This window comes from Limulus polyphemus, unplaced genomic scaffold (assembly GCF_000517525.1).
Source record: "Limulus polyphemus unplaced genomic scaffold, Limulus_polyphemus-2.1.2 Scaffold573, whole genome shotgun sequence".
Taxonomy (NCBI): domain Eukaryota; kingdom Metazoa; phylum Arthropoda; class Merostomata; order Xiphosura; family Limulidae; genus Limulus; species Limulus polyphemus.
Genome location: NW_013666183.1, coordinates 394,596 through 406,434, shown reverse-complemented (window position 1 = coordinate 406,434; position 11,839 = coordinate 394,596). Strand labels below are relative to the sequence as shown.

At 36.3% G+C, this 11,839-nt stretch overlaps 1 protein-coding gene across 3 annotated transcripts in view; it reads right to left on the bottom strand.

Moving 5' to 3' along the window:
- LOC106459193 (rho GTPase-activating protein 100F-like) overlaps nucleotides 1–11,839 on the bottom strand; it is an 85,693-nt gene that overhangs the window by 18,878 nt on the left and 54,976 nt on the right. For all 3 annotated transcript variants that reach the window (XM_022385628.1, XM_022385629.1, XM_022385631.1), the window contains exon 4: nucleotides 754–932. In XM_022385628.1, coding sequence (XP_022241336.1) covers nucleotides 754–932 — 179 coding nt within the window. The remainder of the gene's footprint in view (nucleotides 1–753; nucleotides 933–11,839) is intronic.

Genomic DNA, 11,839 nt, shown 5'->3' with positions numbered 1-11,839 from the left:
TAAGCAGGATTAGAGTAAATTAATCTATGAGACCTTGGGCGTGGTCACATACATCAATCGAAAGGGTCTGACCCCCTGAGTCCAAAATTGTAATTAGATCTCAAATCGGTCAAGGGATGACGGAGCTACGAGTTAAAAGTTTGTACTTGAAAAAACAAAACAAAAAAAAAACTCAGAGCCGTTCTATGAGCCGCTATGCCGCGGCTAAAAACATTTTATACCCAATCCATTTTCAAAAGCTCGCTTCATACAGTAGGTTATGTACTTCCAAAAGACAATAAATCAAACGATAAAAACTATAAAAAACAAAGGTTTTGATTAAGTGGTAGGAGAAAAAATTACTTATTATTAATTCTGTAACATTTTAGCGGAGAAGTGATATGTACTTTTCAATCGATTTACTGGACATAATTTAAAAAAGAGAGAGAGAGAGAAATGTATATCGAACGATAAAGAGTAGAGCGTTTAGGATTAAGTTTCTTAAAGACAATCGTATTATCTAAATTCAAAATTAAAACTTCGAAAAGAAATTTATTTCAAGAAAAGGAACTATTATAGGAAGATGAGAAATTAATTATCACAAACGTAATTATATAAAAAAAATCAGACAAAAAAAGCAAATGCATTAACGAAATTCGAATAAAACGTATCTTGTCGGGTTTTCTGAAAAACAACAACAAAAGTGAGAGACGACAATTTAAAGTACTTGTCATCACAAACTTTAATTATATATGCATTTTCAACAGAACGTACCTGACGGAAGGAGTCCAGCAGACTTTCGGCACTATGTGCGATCCTAGGCAGCGGCTGTACTTGTGTCATTCCCCGACCACGTCGAACCCGTTCATAGATGGCTGAAGTAGAGGGAGCTCGGCTCATCCAAGCGCGGTACTCAGCTGCCGTAAAGACGTTCGGGGAAGGACCGCGGCGACCTGGGAAAGGATAATGTTATTCGTATTTGACGATATAAAAAGCAAGTCAATAATACTCTAGAATGGTTTGAATTTCGCGCAAAGCTACACGAGAGATATCTGCCCTAGCAGTCCCTAATTTAGCAGTTAAAGACTAGAGGGAATGTAGCTATTCATCACCACCCACCGCCAACTCTTTGACTACTCTTTTACCAACGAATAGTGGGATTGACCGTCACATTATAACGCCCCCACGGCTGAAAGGGCGAGCATGTTTGGTGGGACGGGAATTCGAACCAGCGATCCTCAGATTGCGACTCAAGCGCCCTAACTACCTGACCGTGCTACGTCGTGATAAAATGGATACATGTGAATGTAACACATGTAACAGTGTTATACAGAACACTTGGACAATAAAAATAATTTTTTCGTTAATGTAATTTTAAAGACAAAAAAGTGACAGCCTAGTAAAAATATTATACTTATATCAAATTTAATTATACAAAATGGTGGATTTTTAAAATTCCGACTGAAATAATATTACTTGTGAATTAATGTGTTGTAGAAAATACGTTTCTTTCTTTTATAGACGATAAGCTGAGGTACCCGTCCTTTGTTCGGGTTATGAACTAAAAATAAAAATGTGGGTGTTTGGCTATGATAAATAACACAAAAAATCTTAACTTTCACATAATTTATTTATAACGTAACATATTATTATATTCATTACTACCTCACCCAAAGTGTTGTATAGGCTTTAAGAACTCAATATGTGTATACTTAAAACATGGTACACGCTGTGCGATGGTCAGGGTGACTTTGTAGGAAGAGGTAGCAGACAAAGTAGTGGCAGTAGGTGTGGTTTCTGTTATCCGCTTTTAACACCCACGTCTTAGTGCTCTTATACAGTGTTTCAAAGTGTTACACAGTGCTTAAATGACGGTCATTAGCCGCAGAACTGTCTTACGGACCAAAGTTGAAAGGTCACGGGTCAAAGTAGGAAGTGGGTATAACTCAAGAAACGGTTCTTCATATCAGCCTTATTGTGGTTGTTTAAGTAGAAACTTCAACTGAGTTTATGTATTATTGCAATAGTGGCGACCATTTTCCCCCATTGCATTCCTCCATAGAGAGTGCTAGCATACTCTCTGAGATGTATAAGACGTTTATGTGCCCTCCCCTCACACTGTGTGTATATTGTGTTATAGCAAATTTAATAATATTTGTGTACGGATGTAGCGCCCTCTATGAATCTAGTTAACTTTAACTTACGTCAAAGATAATAAATTCTCAATAACAGCAATAATGGGAAGTGGAAAAGGATGTGAACCTCCCAATAACCTGCCCCTTGTTCCAAACTATCATCCCACAAAGTTTGGTTGAGATTGACCCAGCGACCTAGGAGTAGTTAGATAATGAACAAACAGACAGACACACAGATTTTTGTGCTTTATATACATAGATGCTGAAACCTAAAACTCCGGACCAGATGCTGGTTCACCTGGTCTCTCAATACGTCTCCCTTGAAAATTGACATTTCCTTAGTATGTAAGTTGAAAGAGCTGTTAGATGTGTAAGTTTGTCTGCAAGGATGCATGTGAACAGAGTGTCACTCCAATATTGAATATGTGATGTGAAGTTTTCCTTTCGTCACAACAGAGGTGTTTGTCGAGGCCCATGAGTCTTGCTTAGTCTCACTCATAAATCTGAAAAGATAGGATCTGTGGCTGATGCACAACAATCAGGATGCCCAGAAAGTCTACAGATGGTCATCAGGAAGCGAACAAGGCAATCCCAAAGGGAAATGCAGCAGTCATCAAGTTGCCGTACCACTTCCTGACCTAAAGGTCACTTGGGTTGGGGGCCATCATCGGCTCTTACTTTTATATAAAGCTCATAGATCATGGTTTACGAATGAATGCAGACACTGGTGCGCGTTGTCAACACACGTTGGTTAATATAGTGTTACTCACTTTGCACGAGAGGTAGTAGGACACAGTTCGTGCAAGATAGTGTACTAACGCTGTGAAGTTACGCAAGTTTTTTTTTCTTTTTCTTCTTTTGTGTGTGAAAGAATCACCAAAAGATATTTCTGTACGTTTAGCCACCAGATCTCACATCTTAGGATTTTCTGAAAGTGTACCAAGACCATCCAGGCGACTGTTGACCTTAAGAGCAGCTTTCAGCGCCACCTGCTGGTCATCCAATGTAGTAAGTTGCATACAGTTGCGTATCATGTGTTATACAGTGTCTGAAAGCTGTTAATGAAAGTGGCAGCAAATATTCTGAACACTTATTTTAATGACTTAAATATGGCCAGCAAAATGTTAAAGACGTTTTGTTTCAGTAAATTGGTGTTAGTAACCCCATTTTCTGTTACAGTTATGCACCGGTTTCAGAAAAACATTATTTTAAAAAATTATATGGTCGTTTCGGCATGACATCACATAGCGTAAGCGGCGCCCTAGTGTGAAAATCTGGAAATTCTGGGAATGCATTTCCAATGGCCCCATGCGTATGCAAACGTTTTTCCGCTAACATATGTATTACCGTTTGAGGGATTTAAAAAACAAAATGCAGAAATCACTTTAAAATCACACTGTTCCCAGCAACTGCGCGGTAAGTTTGAAGACTTATAACGCTAAAAACCGGGTTTTGATACCCGTGGTGGGCACAGATAGCAAAGAAAGTAACGAAAGACTGTACAAGCAAGTCTGTTTTATAAATCTTATCGCACTTTTTTAGCAACATTTTCAATTGCTGTAATAAAGGAATCACGAGCGCCATCTGTTGTAATGTGAAATAACTAACATTAAGTAAGTATTTAAGTAAGGTTTTGGAGATCAGACTTTCCACCAAGAAACCCCACGATAAAATCTAGGCTACTACCAACACGATTTACTTAAAGACGGCAGCAGATTGGCAGCAGAAACGTAGGATAAAAAAATAATTAGATTTAGATAATCATATAGGCTTCAAACCCTGGCAACGATAAATATCAAACATAAATCAATAGACGAAGAACAAATTTTTTTGGAAGCAGTTCTGATGGAGGAGAGAGTCATATTACTCCAGCAGTTCATTGATTCACTCATTTTCATCTTTACAAGTCAATGTACAACTTGAGTTGCTGTCAGAAGTGGCTACACACCTTATTAAAAATGTTTTCTAATAATGTCTTGGGCGTCAAAGATCGTAGTACCAAATGAGAATTTGGGAACATGATCTCCATCAGTAGACATTTACATATCAAATCACCTGACACTTGTTTTACATAAAAATATAGTCAGTAGCAATAGTTATCTCCTTTATCTTAAGTAGAACTATCCCTTAATTATTCTAAGCAGTTTAAAATATGGATTAGCTAAACTTAGTGAGCAGAATTCAGTTGGATGATAATGGTTATAAGAAATTTTCTGGGCCACGAATCCGTGGAGCCATAAGGTGAAAATTGTACACTATGATGATTTACAACTTACATAGCAATCACAACCACCATTCTGCTAGACATCTTCTCCAAAGAAGGTAGATAGTCTTCACAGGTGAGAAACGTTAATAGGCTGATGCGAATTTCCAGGAAAAGCAAAAAATATTTCGGTAAATTTCACTAAAAAATGGCCGTGCAGAGGTTATCCTCAAACATATTATACGAAGAAGAAATCCAAGTGTCCTATAACGTCAACAACATACTGAAAAACATCGAGATTAGCCTAAAATAAGGCAATGCTGTCCTTACAGGATAATCACAAATTCAAATGCTACAAGGCATACTTCAACATTCTTATGCTAAAGATTCTTGTATAGATTCTATTATTAAATTAACTGAAAGTGTAGCATACACGTCATACTAGGAGACAGCAGCTTTCTACTGATCAGGTTAAGATACGTTGGATTTGTTGATATATACATTTTAAATTATGGATATCTTATAAAGGAAATGAAAAAAAAATGCATATAACTACAAAGAGTAGTTGTATTGATGGTACCAAGATTATCCCAATCAGAAACGGTTTGCCAGGTCTAAACTTTCATGAAGAATGTACGCTGCGGTGTGAATATATTAGACAAAAAAAAATATTGAATTGGATGTCACTAATATGTGCTAAGGAAGTAATAAACTTGGAATTCGCATTGTTAAAGGAGTAGACTCCCGATGCAGCAACATGTGTTGAATTTCGTGCAAAGCTACATGAGGTCTATCTGCGCTAGATATCCCTAATCCAGTTGTAAAAGACTAGAAAGGAAGCAACTAGTCATTCCACCCACCGCCAACTTTTGAGATACTCTTTTTACCAATGAATAATGGGATTGACGGTCACATTATAACGCACCCACGGCTGAAAGGACGAGCATGTTTGGTGGGACAGGGATTCGAATCCGCGACCCGCAGATTACGAGCCAAGCGCCCTAGCCACCTAGCCATACCAAGCCGTGGCAACATAGGAAATTGTAAACAGCATTTTGTTAGAGGACCCCTTAATTAAGTGGCTACTGATGTTCTTTGGCCATTATAGCAGTGAAATAATAAAAATAAATCGATCATGGTAGTAACGCATTAGCCAGAAGTGTATGTTTTACCAAATCTAGAAGATGACACACTGATAAGGGAATAAAATTACATTAATTGAAACACGGGAAACTTATGGAACTTTATTTTGGTTGAAGGGAAACCATGAGCCAGTATATATATATTTTTTTTCTGTGATGCGTAAATGGTTTAGATAGAAAAAAAAAGAGGTACCATCATCATCATCAGGTGGAACGGTAGAACAACAAAATGTTGAACTAGTTATATACATGTATGTATATGTAGAAGGAAAAGAGAAACATGTTTTACAGAATATGTAAGGCAAAGACCCGAATATCCTCTCTTGATGGAACGCGATTTATACTTTAGCTGCTCTGCCCTGAAAGTATAAAGTATAACAAGCTTACAATTTGAAAATGGGGGGGGGGGGTAGGACGTGTAAGCTGATTAGGCTTAACATGTCATGTTAGGCTTACCTTCTTTGTAGCGTTTAGTAATTTAGTGTTTATTTATACATGTTTAGTTGTATCATCATCTCACATATTTGTTGTTTGGGAAATAGAACTGACTGTAAGAGATCAGTCAGTAAGAAAGTAAAAAAATATAATATTGAGTACGTTCCAAGATAAAGTACAGTGATACAGTGCAGATGAAAACTCCGAAGGAAAAGTAGGATATATTATTCCAAATAGGTCAATTTCGGGAGGATCTAAGTGCAGTGATAGAGAGGATAAACGATTCCGTGTACTGTAAAATAAAGAGCAGACTGACAAAACTATGCTTTTTTTTTATCATAACCGATGTATCGCGGGGAGAAGACAATTCTTTGGATAATTAGGGACATGGCCAATTTGGATGAAGATCCTTCAAATAAAGAATATGCAATGGTTTTATCATAACCGATGTATCGCGGGGAGAAGACAATTCTTTGGATAATTAGGAACATGGCCAATTTGGATGAAGATCCTTCAAATAAAGAATATGCAATGGTTTTATCATAACCGATGTATCGCGGTGAGAAGACAATTCTTTGGATAATTAGGGACATGGCCAATTTGGATGAAGATCCTTCAAATAAAGAATATGCAATGGAAGAAAAGCTGAAACTTAGTTTGGTTCTTCGAAATTATTGTTTAAGAAAAAGAATCAAATTAGAGTTTTGTGCGAGAAAATTTCCAGCAGTTAGGACCATAAAACAAAACGTTGAAACTAACGACAATTCTCATAATGGCAATAATCAATGGCATACTATACTACTCCTTTTATCCTCAGACAAAACGGCATTTGTTTGTTTCAGCGCGGGGAATTGAGCCCCGGATTTTAACGTTGAAAACTTTCCCCGTTGACCCATCGGTGGACCTCTGTTAGCAAGTAGTTCTAGAAAGTTAAAACTCTCAGATGTAGCAGTTATCAAATCTATTCAACGGAATGAAACATTTAGAAAGGACGATGTGTGATGCAGCAGTATACGAAAATGTGATAAGATTATTTATTTGGGACAGTAGTAAAACATACTGTGAAATATATGTTTTAGAAGCCTTGTTATTGTTTTTTATGTGGCTTTCGATGGGTTAACAGAATCCATTTGGTCCTTCAATGCTGTTCCTGTACAACCACTCCAAGAAGAGGAAAAGTAAGAACTAAACCTATTCTATATTTTTCTGTCAAACACCTTTATAGTCCCCGACATCCAATACTACAAATAGTATATCATTTCTTAAGTTAATCACCTTGTTAGAAAAACGTTTTGAAATAAAACATATTCTTTACTCGGTAGAAATATTTTTTTTGTGTGAGATATTTTGTCTAAAACACCTTATTCCACGCACACAAACGCATATATATTTAGCCAAGGTATATACATTTAATTCCAGGGTACATTATTTCAGTTAACTAAATTTAAATCGTATGCAAATCTTTCAGTTTTTTAGGTCGATGTGCGTCTATTTTGCTGACGTCGTGATACAATGAACCACTTAAGAAAGCTTTTTAAGGTGTCGGTTACTTTGTGTTTTGTCCGTTTAGCTAAGACTTTGACACATTGATTTATATATATATATAAAAAGCCGCACATTGTGTTGTCGAACTAATTTTTCACTTTGCAGTTATATATATATTATATATAGTTTTATGGTCGTTTGGCCGAGAATTTGGTTCATTAATTAAATTAAATATAGCTGAATAATATATTAATTGCCCACTATTTAAGTTTACAGTATTTGTTATGCCCGTTTGTTTGAACCTGTGATGTATTTACTAGTTTAAAATATTTTGAGCAATTTCTGTTTTATGATTTCGGTGAAAAAGAGTTACATTAATCACATTTCGACGATCAATATTAAATTTAAATTGTTACTGTAACAACACGATTCACGTGCAACTGTTCATGGCAAGTACAACGTAAATGTCAAAAGCAACAGTTTCTCCCTCGGTAAAACTGTCTATACTAGCCGTATTAGCTAAAGTCACTGGAAAGATAATTACACTGAAGCAAGGTAAGGTAAAAGACCAATGCTTTACTGAATATTTCTTACACAGAAATCAGCGAATCTTTGAATGAGAAGATGTGATTTGGACACTTGGGTGAGTTAGTAATGAACTTCTCATTCCTCCTTCCATGCTGACTTAATTAATAGCTGCAAGAATGTAAGTTCATATAAAACTTGCATATAAATAAATACCGTTTCATACTGCTTAATCGGAAATCACAGAATGAAACACGCTTGTTTTAAATATCATATCTAAAACTTTATGATAAACGTCGTTAGTTTTGGAGAGAAACTCCAAATATATATATACTAAATATCTGAAAAAAAAATTGTAATGAATTTTTCATTCGAAGCGGAATAATAACTGACTCTACGTCAATAATCCGATACATTAAAAAGCATCAAATCAAACGGAGACCATACACCAACACAGACCATTTAAGTATATTATATAAGATCTTTTTCGTTTGAGTACAATATACGGTGTAGCTTCGGTCGTTAAATTTGAAAATGTCAAAGAGGAAGAAAATATCTGATGAAGTTGACGAGGACCTGGTAGCAACTGAAGCACCACGTCTGGAAGTTGGAAATCATAGAACAAGAAACACGAGAGAATTTGTCCCCGAGGCAATGAAAGGAGACTGTACAAGCCGATTAAAGACGATTTGTTTGTTTGTTTGTTATGACTTTCGCGCAAAGCTACACGAGGTCTATCCGCGCTAGCCGTCCCTAATGTAGCAGTGTAAGACTAGATGGAAGGCAGCTAGTCATCACCACCCACCGCCAACTCTTGGGCTACTCTTTTACCAACGAATAGTGGGATTGACTGTCACATTATAACACCCCCACGGCTGAAAGGGCGAGCATGTTTGGTGGGAGGGAGATTCGAACCCGCGACCCGCAGATTACGAGTCAAGCGCCCCCTAACCACCTGGCCATGCCGGGCCAATTACAGACGAAGTAGTACAAATAATCATTCTCAATGTTCAAATAAAAGTATAACTTTTAAATACGCATATACTTTCGTCAGACTGCGGCGGAGACAATCCAAAATCAAAACATTTTGTGTGTGAAAGGTATATTTAATAAACATAACTAGAAAAATTAATCAATAATAGTTGAAACAGAATTTTACGAACGTTTTCGAAAACCTTTGTTTGATTGAAAATGGCGTGAAAAATGGCTTAGTTTTTCGTCATCGATTAACGAACAATAACTTCTAACCAGGATTACTGTTTTGATGACATATTATCGTATTTTATGTCGGCTACAATAAATACAAATATATATTAATTTCCTGTAATATCAGATAATTAGATAGGAAACAAAGGTTATTCTGAGGGTAAGTAATGATTCTTAGTGAACAACCTTTGTTAATTAATAATATTAACCTCTAATGTTAGGTTGAAGGCAATAACAGTTAATTTTAGTTGTGGCCTCTCAGATGGCCAGCAAAAATGATTTATGATAACAACCCTCTGTGTGTGTTATAGTTATTAATTTTATTTTTAAGACATCGTCTACAGTGTATGTGTATCTTAAATTAAGTTTTAATTTAACGAAACCTAAAACCTACAATAATAAGACCTGCACTTAAAGAGATGAAATTCTCAGACAGAGGGAGATCTAACCAAGAACGGAGCAATTCAAGATTAGTCTTTAATGCCATTTAGATGAAAATTAAAAATTTCAACAACGAGTACAAAAACAAAATCTAGATTCAAATTGTTTACGAGAATTATAAATCATTTTACTGGCTTTTAGGGTACGTTATACGTATCAAAGTAAATCACTGAATTATTTACATATTACAAACTTTGGCGTTAGGTGGCGTATTTTTTCAGTAATGTACGACGTTAGCTTTTTGGGTTGTTTGTCTTTTTATTTAGCACAAAGCTACACAATAAGCTATCTGCGCCCTGTCTCCGAAGAGGAATGGAACCCCAGATTTTATCATTGTAAATCCATAAAATTACACAGGCCTGCGATGGTTTTATTGTCTTGAAATCTTTACATGTCCTACAGTAATTCTTGTACGCTGAATCCGAAAATGGCATCCAATTTTCTCCATCACGTGCAGATTTTTCACAATATGTTAAATGTACCTTTACATAAGTGAATCATTTACAATGAAATCGGATCACATTTTGTTATGCTTAAAATGTTGACAACCACTGGATATAGATTTCTCTAGACCAATCGCGACGTGAGAGTCTTATCGATCGTTCTAGAACCCACGAAAACGCACCACTAGTGTATAAACGCATGACGTGTCATTTTTGGATAGTATTTGTTTGTGCGTGCACTTTGACATTATTTTTTTCTTTTCAATATTATTTATTCGTCGCTATGGCAACAAGAGATTGTGTAAATGACCCAAACATATTCTGTTATATTTGCGGTAAATTTGATCTAATTAAGAGTTTTTTTCTTTCCGATTTGTAAAAATCCTTATGTGATAGAAAAACATTTAATACTATTCTCGAAATCTGCGTAGCTGAATTATGGAAAATCCGTTATTAAAATCAAAACACCTTTTATGAAGTTTAAATTCGCAGGCCTGTGTTATCAATGACCCACTGGATGACACGACGTTACGAATCTTTCAACTAAAGTTTGAAAATTAGTGATAAAATCTGTGACTGATCCCGGAAATATGAACTATGTTATTACAAATTTAAGATGTACAGGATAGTTTGTAAAGTTGACCCATCTAAATGTTTAATCACAGTATATATCGTTGAATTGCCAAAAAATCACCTAGGTTTCAAAATAAACATTTGAAGTTTTGTTTGTAATTAAGCACAAAGCTACACAATGGGCTATCTGGGCTCTGTCCACAACGGGTATCGAAGCCCGGGTTCTAGCGTTGTAAGTCCGCAGACATTCCGCTGTGCAACTGGGAGGCAACATTTCAAAGAAAACCGTAAACGTTAATTTGCTGCTGAACGTTATTACTGTTAAAAGAGCTCATGCATATATAAGGTCACCTTTTTTCTTTTTTTTTTATAACACAAAATCTACACTGGTATAAACAAATGTTATTTATTTTTAGCAAACAATTTAGTTTTAATCAATTAGATATTTGTTTGTTTGAAGTTAAGCACAAAGTTACACAATAGGCTATCTGTGCTCTGCCCACCACGGGTATCGCAACCCGGATTCTAGCGTTGTAAGTCCGCAAACATACCGAGTGCCACTGGGGGGCTCAAATAGCTATAAAAACCAGCCAAAAGACTCCTGGGAAGATTTTTTGGCGGTACATATGCGAATTATGTTTTGGTTCTACGGAGAGTTGTGTATATTATGTTAAAACGCTTTTGAATATGCAAATCAAGAAGTCAAGTGCCAACAACGGATGTATCAGAACTACATTTTAAAATTGTTTGACGAATCGCAGGTAATGTGTTGCCCCGAAAAACTGATTGCTTTTGGGAAGAGTATGTAAAAGCCCTTTCTGATGCGAAATAATCATATGCCCAGATCATTAAAATGTGTTCAGATCAGGGATTTGACATTCGAAGACGGAGAACCCCAGATAATCCAGAAATATCGGTGGCAAAAGCCGTCCACACGCCCCATTAAATAATGAACAAAGAAGAGTGGGGCAAGATAGGTGTAAATAAGTTGGTTTCACGACATATCCGTTTAGTTATCACATACCTCACGTAGCTGGAGAACGAAAAGGGTATTCATGCTATTCCATACAAAGGCATACGTCCCTCCCAGTGACTCAGCGGTAAGACTGAATACTGATAACGCTAAAAATCTGGTTTCGATACCCGTGGTTGGCATAGCACAGATAGCGTATTGTGTAGCTTTGTGCTTAAATATAAAGAAACAAACGAAGACATACTAGCCAAGCCACGATAGGACATTCAAAATGGGAGCTGGAAAACGTTGTCCTCGTA